We start from the raw sequence: 17,228 nt of genomic DNA, 5'->3' as shown, positions 1-17,228 counted from the left end.
CTGCCACCATTTGGAGTTGGAAAGGGTCCCCGTTGCAGGGCCTGGAGTTCTAACTCTTTTAGTTTGAATTCATGAGCCATTCTCCGCTCTTCCTTCTCCTGTTCTAACCTCCTCCCCTCCCTCTTTTCTTCCAACTCCATTTTTGCTATTTCCCACCTTAACAGTCTATCCTCTCTCCTGTCAGCTAACTCAGTTTCTGACAACCCTCTCGATGACACACTGCTGCCCTCCCGTGAGGTTGCCTTGGGGCTGATTGACATCTCACCCACCCCCGGGGAACATTCCGCAGTCCTATCAATGACAGTACCTCTGTCCGATTCCTCCTCTTCCACCGTTCCCTCCTCATTGCGCGCTTCCACCCAAGCCCTCAAACTGGTCTGGAGTTCGCCCTTCTTGGCACCACGCTTAAAGAACACTCCCAATTGTTGACAGAAATCTTTTAGCTGGGCCAATGAATAAGTGTCCAGTTTTTCCAGTGCAAATTCCATTTTGCAAAAGGGCAACACAAGGTCAAGCACACAAAAAGAATAGAGTGGCAAGGGCAACCTGAAGCTACCTCCACCCCACCACCAGGAACAAATTTGGAAAAACAAAAGTAAAAATTAGGAGGGCCGCTAGGAGAAAACTCCAGGTGTAGGCTAGTGGATTACACTAAATTACTACAGAGTAGTTGCAACCACAGTCAAGATCCCACCGCTAGACACCAACTTGTTGGAACCTAAATATGTCAGGTCACCTAGGGTAGCCTGGCCTAGGGTAAGGCAATATCAACAGAGGCACATGTGTAAAGGTTGCAAACCACCCAGCAGTAATCTAATGCAATATCACTCAAAAATGACACTACACCAATGTTTGTGTAAAAATACGAGCTTGTTTTATAAAAATATTTTATCTACTCTTCAGTCATTTTACATCTCAATATACTGTTCAAATTGGTCAGAAGATTCCAGTTGACATATAACCTCAGTAGAATTTAGTTCAAAAGAAGTTGGTCTTCTACAGTGTTAGGTTTCTCACCCCAGTGGAGGCTCTCTAATTATATCACCAGAACGTCCACAACGTTGACACTTCCTCCACTTCAGTTTAACACATTAGAAATGTCCAGGTCTTAGAACCCTGGAAGGTTACCTCCCCTTGACAGAGCAACACCCTCCTCGCAAGAGATCAGTAACCCCAAGATGACAGTTTCAAGTTTCAAATGGAATGTTTCTATAGCTCAATTATCACTTGCACATAGGTAAATAAAATGAGGTCACCGTTTCTTCTTCCCCTCCCCCTCTGTAAAAGAATCTCACACTTCAGCATTCAAGTTTATAACTTTCCGCAATTGCAGGACACTCCCCCATCACTGTGGAGATTTTTCATAAACGCCTCCCTCTGAGCTTGTTAAACGTAGGCTTGTCTCCGGCTCTCCCGGGCCCTTCCTGACTCAACACTGAGATCCCCAGGAAATAGCGGGTAATGAGGGAGGGTACTGTCAGGTGATTCCAATAAAGGGCTCAAGAGAACTCCTCCTCCGCTTCTCGTGTGATCCCCTCAGTCAAGCTGTTCTCCTCCCTTAAACCTCCACCTTACTTGATAATGGAGCGGAGGGTGGCGCTGACTCGGTTCCCCTCAGCTCTCCCGCCTCCGCTGCTACTCCGCTCACGAAGCACGCCCTAGACGCCTGGGCTCGCAGGGGGCGGCGTCTGGGCTGAGGCAATCTGGGTTTCCGGCTCCCGGGCAAGACGCACTACTCACTGTCAGGATGCGAGGCAGCGCAGGCGCGGGTGATTAGTGTTCCCGCTTGGCGCCGCCTCACTTGCTTGCCTGCCAGCCCGGACACCGCTTCTGAGCCTGCGCTCTCTCTCCTCACCCTGCCGCACTATTGGAACTGCACAGAGTCGAACGCTCACTTCCTCCTGTGCTCAATGCCGCACAAGCTCCGCTGTCACTCGCCTCTCTACTGCAGCTTCCTGGAGGCTCAGGGCGCCACACCTCGCTCCAATCCGCTTCCACCAAAACGCTGGTAGGTGAAGTTTACCAGGGGAATGTAGGGAGAAGGTCCCCAGCAGGAGCTAGGACAACAGGGGAAAGAGGGGCCAAGGGCTCAAGGGGGGGTCTTCCGCCACAGCCGGGCCAATTTCACAGAAGAAGAAGGCGGTTGGGAGAGTTTGGTCAGGGGCCAGAGGGGGAACGTCTCCCTGAAGTGGTTGTCTATCACACGGACAAACTAACTGCTTCCAGTGCGTCCTCCTCCTCACACCACTGCCTCTCTCCTCCAACTCCCTGTACTACACAAAATGGCTCCCTGACCCTTGCCCTTTTATAGCCAAACCACACAGGGTCCAGTAGGGTCCAGAAAGTTCTGGAAGGCCTAATGTTAACCTATGGGGCAGTCTAGGATGTGGCAGTTGGGGACAGTTGGTGGCCACCATTTTGTAAAACTCAGTAAATCCCTGACAGGAAAGGCACCTAAACTGAGGTGACTGTTTATGAGGGAAAAAGAGCACCTATCCCCCCAGGCCAACACCGTAAAAATCTAGTGGACACAAAAATAAATAAAGGCATGAGGGGCAAAAAGGGGACAAAATGAATAATAAATTGGAGGGACTACGCAAAAAGTCAGACAGGTCTAACACCCCCCCATCCCACCAAACACTTGGAGCCAAAATTTCAAATGTTCTACACCAATGGCGACAGATATCAGACAGATGGTTGTTAGACCTAATCACTAGTGGTTATACCTTAGAGTTCACCCAGAGGCCACCAAACCTTCCACCCACGGAAGCCACACAGAGAATTGAAAACGCCCATTTTACATAAGTTAGCATCTACAACCGGGTTCGTGGGGGAATGCTTTTTCAATGAGATGGTCCGGGATCTTTGCCTATGCTTTTCCTCAAATTCCCCTTGATTCCAAAACTTCTCAGCAAAATGAAGAGGGAACTGTGCCTAATAATTTAGGTTACTCTCGGATGGCTCAGACAGCACTGGTTCACAGAATTGTTACTCCAATCGGAAAGGACTCGCATCCAGGTAAAACCCCTACCTGCATTACTAACAATGAACCATAACCAGGTACTTCATCTGGACCTGACCTCCTTACACTTATTGGTCTGGCTCCTGAATACAATGAGTTTGCAACCTTTACCATCCCTTAAGACTGTAGAGAAATTCTTGAAAAAGCCAGAGCTCATACCTTTAATAAGATATATAAACTGAAATTGAAGCGTTTCTGTTTATGGTGCCAGAAATCAAATATTCACCTTATGTCGGCACCGTCAGAGCAAATTCTACCATCTCTCCTACTTTTGGCAAAGTCAGGTTTGGTCCATTTTGCCATTAAGGTGCATTTAGCAGCAATCTCACAATATAGAAGATCAACGGGTTCACCTTCCTTGTGGTCTAATAGGGTGATTAGGCACTTTCTTAATTGCCTTCTCAGAGTGTTTTCTTGAATTAAGGCACCTCCTCTATCTTGTCAACTCAACACAGTGTATGTGCAACTGATGAAGGCTCTATCTGAACCTATCCACAAAACTGAGCTAAAGTTTTTAACATGGAAAATGGCATTGTTGTTGGCGCTTACACCAGCAAGGAGAGTTCTCGAGATACAAGCCTTCACAATTAAGGAGCCTTTTCTACAGTTCAAGGATGTTTAATGTTTAATATTTATATGGCGTAACGAATCATCCCTTAGGGGATCTCTCGGCGCCTGGGAGGCAGACCACATGAATAGAAAATGCTCACCACGTTTTGAGAAGTTTCTTAAATTGAGCCAAAAATTAGGGCATGCTCGCAGATCCTCTCAAAGACTATTCCAGTGGGCGTGGGCTAGATGAGAAAATGCACACCCTCCCATCTTGGTTTTCCTGATTCTGCACGTGCGAAGCAGCCTTTGACTGCTAGATCTCAGGTGGCATCCTGGAATGTACCATTCAAGTTTTTTAATTAGTTATGCTGGTCCCTGTCCTTGCAAAGATTTGAATACCAGGCATAGGAGTTTAAAGACTGATCTTTTCCTGATAGGAAGCCGATGTAGTTGACGCAGTAAAGGTAATGATGGCGTTCGTGCTGGCTTATTAAGGGCAAGGCTCGCTGCTGTATTCTGGACAACTTGCAGCCTTGATAACAGATCTTCTCTAATCCCTACCAATAGAGAGTTCCCATAATCTAGTCTACTGACTAGAAGCGCCTGAATGAGGACTTTCCCAGCAGAATATCTGTTTTATTAGAGTTCAATTGTAGGAAGTTCTTGCCCATCAATGTGGTTATTTTTAATATGCAGCTCTTACATTTTTCTCTGGTCAGAGCAGGTTCCTTTTCTAGGGGGACTATCACCTGGCTGTCATCCGCATAGGAGATCGTTTGGAACCCGCACGATCTAATGATAGGGGCTAGAGAGGACACATAAATATTGAACAAGGTGGGACTTAGGATGGGACCCTGTGGTACCCTCTTATCCACTATTGTGGTCGGTGACACAAATGTGTCCAGTTGTACACATTGTGTTCTGTCGGTCAGGAGGGGCGTGGCTAAGCGCGCAATGGCGACGGACGTGCCTGGGTAGAGCTCCGAGAGAGACTCCCCTGCCACAGGCCATTTCTCCGTAGTTTTTGCCCGCTACACCTTGCTATTACTGTCGAGTTCCTGTTAAGAACTTCCCTGCTGGCTGCCGGAGTTTCGGACGGCTGACTTGCTCGGGCCGCTCTGGTGACGACGAGCGCTCCCTGCCTGACCGGCCCTCGCTGCGGAGTGGCGTGAAGAGTGCGAGACCGGGGATCCAGCCGGCCCTCTGGGCCCACCGGAGCGAGCTACTGTTTTCTGCCCCCTGGCAGCGGCTGGGCGCCGTGGGAACTGCCCTTTGTCTTCCCTGAGTGAGCCGTCTCTGAGATCGGTGCGGCGGAACGGGGCCGGCCCTGCTGGCTCGTGGGTCCCCGGTGCCCGGATCTGTGTGGAAGTGGCCCCCCCCTCGCTGCAGCAACCAAGTGGTGCGGCCGGAGGCTTCTCTGAGGGCTTCATCGGAGTGCCTTCCTGGCTGCCCGGGTGTTGGCCGTCCCGGCCCACCATCGACGGACCCGCAGACCGGTGGCCCCTGGTACCGGCTTTTGTACCTAACTGAGTCCGGGGATGCGGCCTACCTTGCGGGCCCAGAGCTGAGGGTGGCAGTCGATTGCAGGCGGCGATCTGGGTGAACATGGTGAGATACACCTAATCGGCCCCCCGCCCCCACGGACCTACTAGTAATGAGGTGCAGGGCTGGATTCCTGGGACATTAGACGCTGCGAGGAGAGACTGCCCGGGACTGGGGGTGAGGCCTGCGCGCTGGAGCTGGCGCCGGCGTGGGACACTGGGGACAGGCGAGACCGGCGCAGCACCGACTGGTGGCCCTACGTGGCGACGGCGGCGGAGGTGGTGAGCAGCGGACACTGGCGACTCGGAGGCACCCAGGTGTTGTGTGGGTCAGAACTGAGCGAGATGAGAAGGCTGGTGAGTCGCGGCGCTTCCCCCCTTCCCCCCCATTGACTTACAGTGACTGCGACGTCTTGTCGAGCCCTTGTTGAGACCAGCACTGGGGAGGGGGCTGAGAGCTTGTGCTGCCCGGACGACACCTGAAGGCTTGGCCTGCTGCGGAGGTACCCCTGGCGGCGTGCCGCTGGCCCTGAACTGTCCTGGCAACTGTATTTGTATTTGTGTATTTATAAAGCGCAAACAATCGCTCCGGAGGGAGCATCCTGGCGCTAACTACTAAGTGTGCAGACAAAAATTTCCGAAAACAGAAGAAGAAAAGGAACTAGATGAGGGACATTACATAATCGTCAGAAAGGGAGTAGATCCATGTTTTAAGTTGTTTTCTGAATTGTTTTTCCTTGGTCAAAAATCTGAGGTGGGTAGGAATAGAATTCCACGCCTTCCCAGATAAAAACGACAGGGACTTGCCTCCTTTGGTCTTAAGTTTAAATTTTAGTGGCTTGATCAGATTCTGGCCTGAAGATCTTAAAGACCTTACCGGATTATAGTGCGGGAACCGTTTAATGAGATAAGCCGGGCCGATGCCATTGAATGCACGGAATGCTGTTATTAAGATTTTGAACTGGACCCTACCCCGTTGCGCCGTCGCGTGGGGGTAGCAGCGGACCTTGCCCACATCTTGCCCTGCCCACGGCGCTTGCTCACGCGCGCAGCGTGCTATCATAGCTACAGGCTACTTGAGTAGGACAGTGATATTCACGAGTCCATCGGGGGATCTATGTAGCCCTGGGAGTGTACCTGTCTTGACTGCTTGGGCCTGCTCTGCCCCTTCCCCCTTCCACCGGGCCCTGCGCCACTTGTGCCGCAGTAGGTCTCTTTGCATTGCTCAACCAGCCGGCCACGTCGGGACTGCTCATGTCGGGGGGGACCTAAAACAAGAGCTGTGACAGGCAACACACAGGTGAAGGGTAAGATGGCGAAGCAGGCGGAGACGGATCACACTGCCTCCAAGCTGGACACAATGCTGGCGGCCATGGAAAGGCTTGAGGAATCGATGCAACAAACCCGTGCCTCTTTGGAGTCTAAAATTGATAGCGTGGCTATAGACATGATGCATCTCCGAGCAGATCATATAAAACTATCTGAGAGGACGACGACGCTGGAGACCACGGTAACAGACCTGACACCCAAAATATCCCAGATGGATAAACATGTACAGAATCTCCTCAACAGGGTGGACTTCCTGGAGGATCGAGCGGAAGATGCGGAAGGGCGGGCAAGACGGAACAACATCCGCATTGTGGGTTTGCCGGAACGGTGGGAGCCCCGGGAGTCGCCGGAACACGTGGAGAGGTGGATCAGAGACATTCTCCCGGAAGGTACCCTCTCGCAACACTTTGTGATAGAGCGCGCTCACCGCGTGCCCTCTAAACCCCCCCCTGAGGGCTCCAATCCTCTGCCCATGCTCATCCGAGTGCTGAACTATAGGGATCGGGACACTGTCCTGCGGGAGGTCAGGAAGTTAGGGGAGGTCAGGGTGGACAACGCCACGATTATGTTCTTCCCGGACTATACAATTCAGGTACAGCGGCAGCGGCACTCTTTTCTGGACGTTAAGCAGCGACTCCGCCGCATGGCACTCAAATACTCCCTATTATTCCCTGCCCGCCTACGAGTTGTAGCAGAGGATAAAACGTACTTCTTCAACGCCCCGGAGGCTGCTGAGACCTGGCTGGACTCTGGAGTTGTCCCGGATCCGGGTGGCCCACCCATGAGATCCCGTCGTGGAGGAGGTGCTCGACGTCGCCGGCGCAGAAGACACTCGACGGCGAGCTCGGTGCATCCTGAGGCGAACATTGGCCCTACCCCTGAACACCGCAATGAGGAGCAGCAGGAAGCTATCCGTAGAGTGGCGGAAATTAGCGGTTCGCAACCGGACGCCCCGGCTGCGGGTGCCAGTCCTAGTGCCGTGGGGAGTGATGAATATATATATGGCCTGCCGGACTCCCAGGTATCAGTTGAACTCCCGGATGTCACACCACAGACAGCTGATTTACTGAATTAATACTGTTACAGGCTCACTGGCAGCTACGATAAGGAGTACGACGCTTTCCTGCAACTTAAGTGCCCCTGCAATTATTGTCGACAGGGATGACTCTGATGTTGTCTTGGTGGACACGGGGTAGAAGCCTGCCTTCGGACATACTGGCCCTGAATGCTGGGCAGACTGTTAGCCCATGATTACTGGGGGCCTTGTTTCTGGAGGGTCTCAACGGGGGATGTGGATGTGCTACCCCACGGTGGTAAGTCTTTACACGTGACCTGTCTGCAGTGGCTGCGGGATCATTGCCGCCTTATTGATGCCTGGAACAGTGCACCTCTACAGACGTTGGGCTGTGTGATATTGGACGCCTGTGGCATGGGTGGAGCGCCCATGACTTTACTGCATGTATCATAAGTGCATTTAAAATTCGTGCTTAGTGAACCCCCCTTCTTTCTTATAGAACTCACGAACGGTTAGTGCTCATTAGAGCGTTTGGACGACGGCATGGTTTGCAGTCGACCTTTTGGCATTGTTATTATGTTTTTTGAGGTTACAGGTCTGGTGCAACGTTCCCCTCCCCCTAATGTGTGCAGGAGAGCTGATGCGAATCACTGGGCAATGTGTGTGATATTCCGTGACGATCTGAACTGGTGGGTCATAGCTTGTGGTGCGGCGGGTGGGTGGGGGCGCTGGGTGGAGGGGAAGAAATGTTGTAATGGCTGTGGTTAAATTTTGCACTTGGAATGTACGCGGTATGCACACCCCCTCACGTCGCTATCAGGTGTACTCGTACCTCAAGCGGCACCAGGTACAGATAGCGCTATTGCAAGAGACGCACCTGACGGAACCAGAGACACATACACTGCGCCGCCGTTGGAGGGGGCAAATATATGCTACAGGTTACTCGGCCTTCGCGCGTGGGGCTCTCATATGGATTCGCCCGGGGATCCCTTTTGCCATGACACATAGCAACATAGATAGGGACGGCAGGTATGTGTTCCTTCAGGGCAACCTAGACGGCCAACACATTGCCCTGGCATCTATTTACGCTCCCAATGTCGACCACGGACGCTTCCTCACACACTTATCGGCGGCGATTGCGGCATGGCCAGGGGTACCGCTTCTGCTAGGGGGCGACTATAATTGTGTCCTGGATGTTGTGTTAGATAGATCTGCCCCTCCTTTGGCGCATGCGACAATACACGGTACGGCGCGCACATTTGCTGACTGGGCGACACAATGGGACCTCACTGACGCTTGGCGCAGCCGCAACCCTACCACACGGACTTACTCGTACTATTCGGGCGCTCATGCGTTACATGTCAGGCTCGATAGGTTTATGCTGACCAGCGACCTCTTGCCCTTAGTCACTGACTCCCACTACCTGGGTCGCACTCATTCGGACCACAACCCACACACACTTGACTTTGCCTGGGTGCGCCCGCACCCACCGGTGCCCACGTGGCGCCTCCAGCCGGATATCTTGCTGGATGCTCCCTTTCGGGAACTGCTCTCGAATCGTGTCTTGCAGTACTTTGAAGACAACACTGATACCGCATCCACCCCGCAGGTTGAATGGGATGCATTCAAGGTGGTAGTGAGGGGGCATTGCTTGGGAGCACAGGCCGGTTTGCGACGCCAGGTGGACAGGGAACTGACGCATTTGGAGACGACACTGCTATCGGGCGAACGGGAGGCAGTGGGAGGGGACGACTCGACCTTGCTGGGCGCTCGCGGAAAACACACGCAACTCCTTGAGAGACTGAAAAACTTGAATTATGCAGCAGACTCTGCGCGCGTGCATCATGCTGGTGATAAAGCTGGCAAACTTTTGTCCTGGCTGGTCAGGAGAGACACCCAAACGTTACCGGTGATGTCGATCCGCACTACACAGGGCGAGGTGGTCTACACTCAGAGGGCCATCCACGAGGCATTTTCGAGTCACTACAGATCCTTGTATTGTACTCGCCTGAGAGTCACCACAGTGGAGATTGCTGAGTATTTATCAGGCGTCCTATTGCCGGCAGTCACTAATGCGCAGAGTGAGGAACTGGGTGCGCCGTTCACTGCAGAAGAACTCCGAGCTGTAATATACTCACTTTCGAATGGCAAGTCCCCCGGGCCTGATGGTCTACCGGCGGAGTTTTATAAGGCGTATTCCACCATTCTCATTCCCGAACTGTTGCGGGTGTATGGGGCGGCGGTACGGGATGCAGTACTTCCTTTGTCCCTCAACAAAGCCAATGTGATCTCCCTCTTGAAACCAGGCAAGGATGCATTGAATGTGGGGTCGTACAGGCCACTTGCCCTCCTTAACACGGACTATAAGATTATGGCATCAGCGTTGGCCCAGAGGCTGGCACCACTGGTCCCAACCCTAGTGCACGCGGACCAAAACGGGTTTGTCCCTACCCGCAGCACATCTTACAATATTAGACGGCTCTTTCGAGTACAGAATCTGGCGGTGACCCAGTGGCCCCACTCGGGGTGCGTGATCCTTGATCTTGAAAAGGCGTTCGATTCCGTGGAGTGGCCCTACCTAGCGCTGGTGCTGGAGAAATTTGGGCTGGGCGCAGCCTACCTCCGCCTGGTGGAACTCCTCTACTCTGCACTAGTGGTGCGGGTTCAAACGAACAAGCTTTTCTCAGATCAGATTCGTGTCCGCAGGGGCACGAGACAGGGATGTCCCCTCTCCCCCCTGATTTTTGCGCTCATGATGGAGCCACTGGCGGCGCAATTGCGCACCTCTGGCGAGAATTGGGGGATCCCGTTGATGGATGGGATGCATTCGGTGTCGCTTTATGCCGATGACCTATTACTCTATGTCAGGGACCTAACCTGCTTCCCTCGAGCGCTCACGGACATTTTCAGTAGCTTTGGCGAAATGTCGGGGTTGCGCGTCAACTGGGCGAAGTCGGGGGTGTACTCTTTTGCAGCAGATGTACCGGAGTGCGACGTCATGGTAATGGGCGAGCGGCTCCGCTGGTACCCCACAGTGTTCCGTTATCTAGGAGTCCATGTGTACCGCGACCCCACAGACCTCCTGGAAGGCAATCTTACAAGAGCGATCTCTTCGCTTACAGCGCAGGCTTCCTTCTGGAATACTCTCCCGCTGAATGTGCCCAGCCGTATTGCCCTGGCAAAAGCGGTTGTTTTGCTTAGGCTACTGTACTATTATGCAAACCTGCCGGTATATGTGCCGGTTCGCACCTTTCGCGAGCTAGAGACTATACACAGGCGACTGATTTGGAACAAAGGTCGTCCCAGGGTGGCTTTAAAAACCCTATATGCCGCGACAGATAGTGGTGGGCTGTCGGTTCCAAATCACGGGTTGTATTTCCTGGCTGCACAGCTGCAATGGGTAGCCTACTGGCTGAGTGGACGTAACTTGAGTGATACGGCCACGACGACGACTATCCTGACGGTCCCGCAGGTACATGCGTTGTTTCATCCTTTGGCTAAGCCGCCTGTTCAGAACCAACTCCACCTTGAGGTGGCGAGAAGGTGCTTCTTGAGAAGCCTGAAACTCACTGCTGCGGTGAAACCATACGCGCCTAACCTACCACTGCTGGGCACGCCTTGGGGATCCGGGATGCTTGCGGCACCGCTACTGGACAGCTGGGGAGCGGCAGACTTAGAGAGCTTGGGCGACCTGTTTGAGGAGGCTGCGTTGCTCCCTTTCGAGACACTGACAGTCAGCACAGGACTGCCGGCAGGACAGTTTCTGACATATGCGAAGCTGCTACACACACTGACGAACGCTTGGGGACCGCTGACGGAGGAACCGCCAATACACCTGCTCATTCAATACTTACATGTGATGGGACATGGCTCTCACCTTGTACATTGGATTGCCCAAGCGTTGCACACGCACACTCAATTCTCCCCTCAGAGCCTATGTGACAAATGGGCGGCTGATAGAGGACGGGACTGGACAGACAAAGAGTGGGCGGGGGTGCTAACTGGAGCTCTACATGTCCCACGCAATGCGCGCTTCAAGATCATACAGTACTATGTGATCCATCGAGCGTACCTGTCCCCGGACAAAATTAACCGCTACTTTGGACTCACTACGACAGGATGCCCTAAATGCGGACTAGTGAACGCACAGTTCTTACATGTCCTCTGGTCCTGCAATCTGCTGCAGCCATATTGGACCGCAGTGTCGACTGTCTTGGCGGGGGCGACGGGAGGTACCTTACCACACACTTGGGAAGTTTGTCTGTTGGGGTTATTTAAAAGGACGAAGCAGACGAAAGTCCAAGCGAGATTTTGGGATCTGGGCCTGATAACGGCGAAACGTCTCATTACCAGGCGTTGGAAACATGGTCTGCCCCCCCAAACGGTGCAGTGGCGTCGCTCACTGGATGCTTGGGCGAGGGCTGAGAGTGTGGCACTGCACCGGGAGGAGACGGCGGGTCTCCGGATGTACCCTATTGCGCTGGAGTGGGATGGTGTCCTGGTGGCCTACCACCGAGAGTGTCTGCGGAATGGTATTGAGTGAGTGTTTACACCATATTCACCTATGACACACCCAACGTTCTTCTCGCTCCCAGCCTTCCCCCCCCTCCTCTTTCTCCCTCCTCCCTACCCCCCCTCCGCGGCGCTTCCCTCACACCCTGCTGCACAAGTGAAGACTCCTACGAATATTACATTTCCGTTGTTATGACAAATTTGGATTACACTCCTCTCCGCACCTCCAGCTCCACACACACACACCCATGACCGCTGACAGACACCACCTGGTTTATGGTTTCCTATATATCTGGAATTGTTTTGTATAGTTAGTAGTTTTCTAATGCAATTTTGAAATGTGTAATATGTTGCCAATGTGAATGCTAGCTCTGTTTCTCCGGTCATGGTATACTTTGAGTGCTATACGAAATGAGTCTAAGGTATGCTGACGCAATGCAGCAGTTCTTTTACGCCGCTACTGGGCACTGCCATTACTGAACGTAAATGTAACACACAACAGCTATTGCACTACCACTTTGATATGCGGTCTAACTGTGCACCGATATAGTTTGCTCTTTACCGCCATACTTCTGTGTGGGTGGGATGGTCCACATACTCTGGGACTTCATGACTTCAGTAACAGCGCCTTTTACTTGCTATGCTTGCATATGTGTACTGTTGTATAGTGACAAAATGCAATAAACATATTCAAACAAAAAAATTGTGTTCTGTCGGTCAGAAAACTATGCATCCATTTTAATGCTGATCCTCTGACACCAATCTCTCGCAGCTTACCTAAGAGGATACTGTGAGAGATGGTGTCGAAGGCTGCCGGCAGATCTAAGAGAACTAACATCGTAGGAGTTCCCTCATCCAACAGCATCCTTATCGAGTCTGTTACCTCCGTCAGAGCAGACTCCATGCTGTGACCAGCATGGAAACCAGACTGCGAAGATTCAAGCAGGTTATTTTGTTCTAGATAACTTGAAAGTTGTTGATTAATCAGGGTTTCCATTCTTTTAGAACAACATGGGAGAAAAGAAATAGGCCTATAGTTTTGTAGGTCTACAGGGTCCGCTAGTGCTTTCTTAAGCAGTGGCTTGATGTTAGGCCTTCTTCCATTTAGAGGGAAACGAGGTGGCGTCTAATGATAAATTACAGACTTCCATAATTGGGTTCGACAAGGCCAGTGCCAGGTCTGAGATGATGTGAGGGGGAGCCACATCTAGTGGCGAGCCTGACTTAGTGTGTACCAGCAAAGCAAGCACTTGCTCAGAGGTGAACTGAGAAGGACTCTAGACTGGGGGAGAGAAGATCTTCCGGGGGAGGTGTTAAGGCCAGGGCCGCCTCTTCCAGTTCAAACGCGTTATAAATGTTATCGATCTTCTGTTTAAAATATGTAGCTAGTCACCTAGCCCCTGCGTAGGTGGAAGGATGGAGTTATTGGCTCTGGGACTGATGAACTCCATAAGAATCATAAAGACCTCTTTAGAGGATAATAGTGTAGTTCTCAGAACGAATCCCAGATTCATTCCCATAGTCTCAATAGATTTTCATCTAAATGAGGCTATTGTCCTAATGTTGTTCTTTCAAATCCATAAACAGCTGCTGAAAGATCATTGCATACATTTGACGTTAAAAGATGAGTGAAATTCTATATACATCGTACTAAACAATTCAGGAAGACAGACCAACTGCTAGTAGCATACGGGAATCACCGTAAGGGTCTTCCAGTTTCCAAACCGAGCATAGTTCAATGGATTTCAGTGAATTTCCCGCTTTGTCACTGCAAGAATGGAAGACCTCTGACGGACAAAGTTAAAGTGCACTGTACGAGAGCGGTTTCTACTATGATTGCTCTATTTGCTGGTGTGCCTCTCGGTTAAATATTTCGAGCGGCAACATGGAAGAACAGGCATACGTTCACGCAACATTATTGCCTAGAATCATCAGAGGACAGTGATGCAGCTGTAGGACAAGCAGTGTTATGCCATTTGTTTCAATAAGGTGAGCCTTTTTCGATGCGGTTATCCCACCTTCCTCTGTTTTGCCATTGTAATGATGACTGTGCAAATGCTACAAATGCTAACTAGTCGGATTCATGCATGCGAATCTATGGAAGATCCAATACTCGAGAAGAAAAATGTTGTTTACCTGTAACTATAGTTCTCCAATATTGACATCTTTCCTAGATTCACATGTGACCCACCCTCCTCCTGATAGAGGCTACCCTTGTTGTGGGAATACGTTTCGCAATAGTGCTTGAAAATTTGACGGAATGAAACCTCTGTGAGGACTGTTCTCTAGAGGGTGCTGTCACCTGGCTGATGTTTGGGTGCTTCTAAATGATGTGGAAATGTTGATGAAGTGAATGTTTTCTAGCCATTATAGGTTATGTGTAGTATAATGTACTGCTTTACAATTATACCGTGGTACTTCCACTTCAATAGGGAATGATTCAAGCAAGTGAATCTATGAAAGATATCAATACTGGAGAACTAAAGTTACAGGTGAGTAACTTATTTTTTTTGTGCTTGAATTACTCTTAGAACAATAGAGTATGTTTCCGTGTGGTTGTAAGTGAGGAAAAGCATGGAGCCGCTCAGTGGACTGTTGTGTCCACTGATAAAAAAGCACGGTAAAGGTCAAAAAGTCCAATTGTGATACAGCTTCCTTTGCCATGTAAGGGCCTTTGTCCCTATTGACACTTTAATTCATTAAAGAAGGTTTTTGTAAAAATCAATTTACATGGTTATTATGTGGCTTCCCTGCATTATTTATTTAAAAGTGTTGTGAAAGATCAAGCATGTTGTCCTGCATTCCCCATTGTTTATCCCAAATCATGGAATACAATGTTTGTTTGACAGGCAGAGGGAAGAAAACTTGGATTAGTTGGCTGGGTCCAGAACACAAATCAGCAGTCCGTTCGAGGGCAGTTGCAGGGGCCGAGCTCCCCTGTCCGTGACATGCAAACGTGGCTGCAGAAAAAAGGGAGTCCCAAATCCAGGATCACCCGAGCTGAATTCAGCAATGAGAGGAAGATCACCAAGCTGGAGCACAATGATTTCTCAATTGTAAAGTAATTTCCACTAGAGGACTGCATATAGACTCTTGGAGATCTGCATTATGGCTTGAAAGTTGCATTCTTACCTGTTGGAGGAACCACAGCTCCAATTTGTCCCCTGTTTGCAGTACCAGTGTTCTTTTATATTTATATTTTATTTTATTATGACAATGTGTTTCCTAGTATTTTTGTTTAGAGAGGTAGAAGCAAGTTGCTGGATGTGTAGCTGTTTTGCCCACTCATCCTACAAAATGTAGTTCAACACAGTAAACTCATTAATGTCTTGTCTTTTTTGGGAGACCTTAGAATGGAATGGTCTACTCTAGCACCAGAAAGTGGCATTGAGAGAGGAGGAAGATGGAGTCTGCAGGTGTTACAAGCAATAAAACACTACCCCCATTTTCTTTTCTCTTTTTTCTTCTTAACCCTCTGGTCATTGCATGGTCCTCTAGTCATTGTATGGTCTTGGACGGCTATATACATCTTGTTTAAGTTCTCTTAAGTCGGTTTATTGTAATTTTAATCACAGCCACACAGTGAATTCATCAGTCTGAGATCAAACAGGAACAAGTTAAGTGTCAGGTCTCCTACTGACCAAACCCTCGCCGTCTGTGTAACAAGTCAGCCACAAACAGTCTCAGAGATACCCAGAGTAAAAGCCATCACTTGGAAAGAAGCTTGGCGATTAAACAACTCCAAGATGGCCGACAGAGCATGAAAGGTACAGGTCTAGTCTTCCGCTGTATGCTGAACTCTCCGTGGAGCGTTCGCTATAGAACGCTGATGCACCTCACCTGAGTTGTCAACGGAATGGCACGCACCTTAGAATCTCTCCCTGCTTAGTTAGTTAGTTAGTCAGGGTATTGTCGAGTTCGTCGGTATATTACCTTTTGTCTCAAATAAATCTGAACTCTATTTCAAGTCTTGACTCCGTTCCGGACACTACTTCATCGAAGAGGTGTCTCTCCAGAACACATGCTCCGAACTTTCCTCATTAAACACTACCTCCAGAGACCTGCGCAACAGCCTCAGGGATGCAGCTTTCTTCGTGGGATTAGCATTTGATGCTTCGAGCGCTTGCGCAATTGGTTCCAGTCAGAAACACTGCTCCACAGAAATATAACGCAGAGAGTCGAGAGAGTAGTGTTCATTCTTCGCATAGACAAAGTCTACGCTGCGGACTTGGCAACGAGACGACGGCAAGAAACAGTATCAAGCTAAATACCAGTTTAATGTAAATAAGTAATAACTAACTTGTTAACATTAACTTTTGAAGCACTGAAGAAAGAACATAAGGGAAATTAACACTTATCCTCAATGAACTTCAAAATAGTGCTGGTAACCTGAGGAAGACCACAAAAGGCAATCATTAGATTAGAATATAGGTATGTATAAATGAGCAGTAGAAATAGCAATAGAGTAGGAAGTAAACAAATAATTTAGTAAATGTTTCCTTTAATCTAATTGTAGTAATTCTTCGTGCAAGAAAGAACGAGTTAAGTACAAATTGTAGGAAGAATAGAAGACGATAGAAGAGAGGCAAAGGTCTAAGGTTTACTGGTATGTGGGTCAGAGAGAGAGAGGGGGATTCCCAATTAAAAATTAATATAGTTAAAAGTGATAAGTATTGTTGTCTTCAGTTTCCAGGGTCTACAGCCAGGAGCACAGCCAAGTGTGAGGCGAGACAAGAAGTTGGAAGCAGATACCACAGACAGTCTCTTTGTCTTTATTATTTTATCCACTCCCCTTTCCCCTCTGGGGAGATTCTGCTCGGTATTGCTTAGTTGTACTGGTAGATCTCCTGAGTGGGGCATTGGGAAAGAGCATCTCTGTTCCTGCGCAAGTATTGGAAGCACCTCTGACATTAAGAGGATTAAAACAGATAGAAAAAAAGTATTCCAAATTAAGCGGAATGTCATGCTTAATCTCCTTCAGGTCCAGTCCTTGCCATTTGTCCCTATTTTTGAAGAATCCCTTAGAGTGGGGATACTTAAAACCCGTCTCTGATGTCTTCGTTCGTTGCAAAGCTGCATATATAAGTTAGACTAAGTCTACTGTTATCTGTAATTCTTCACCACTTCTAGCAAATCTCATAGCCTTGCTTGTGTGTTAAAACCCTTTGTTAATAAATAGTGGCCGAAGACATTTTTACTGATCTGCTAAAGCACTGTGCAGAGAGAGACCCTGTGGGTTCATCATTCAGACATACAC

The 17,228-nt window shown here is 49.7% G+C and overlaps 1 protein-coding gene across 6 annotated transcripts in view; it reads left to right on the top strand.

Annotated features, from left to right (window-relative positions):
- The window catches only part of ACYP1 (acylphosphatase 1), a 61,262-nt gene extending 45,846 nt beyond the window's left edge, over positions 1–15,416 (top strand). For all 6 annotated transcript variants that reach the window (XM_078659913.1, XM_078659917.1, XM_078659916.1 and 3 more), the window contains exon 4: positions 14,821–15,416. In XM_078659913.1, the coding sequence (XP_078516039.1) occupies positions 14,821–15,036 (216 nt within the window). In that variant the 3' untranslated portion in view covers positions 15,037–15,416. The remainder of the gene's footprint in view (positions 1–14,820) is intronic.
- The last annotated feature ends 1,812 nt before the right edge of the window (positions 15,417–17,228 follow it).

Source organism: Lissotriton helveticus, chromosome 9, assembly GCF_964261635.1.
Source record: "Lissotriton helveticus chromosome 9, aLisHel1.1, whole genome shotgun sequence".
NCBI lineage: Eukaryota > Metazoa > Chordata > Amphibia > Caudata > Salamandridae > Lissotriton > Lissotriton helveticus.
This window is presented reverse-complemented; position numbering and strand designations above follow the sequence as displayed.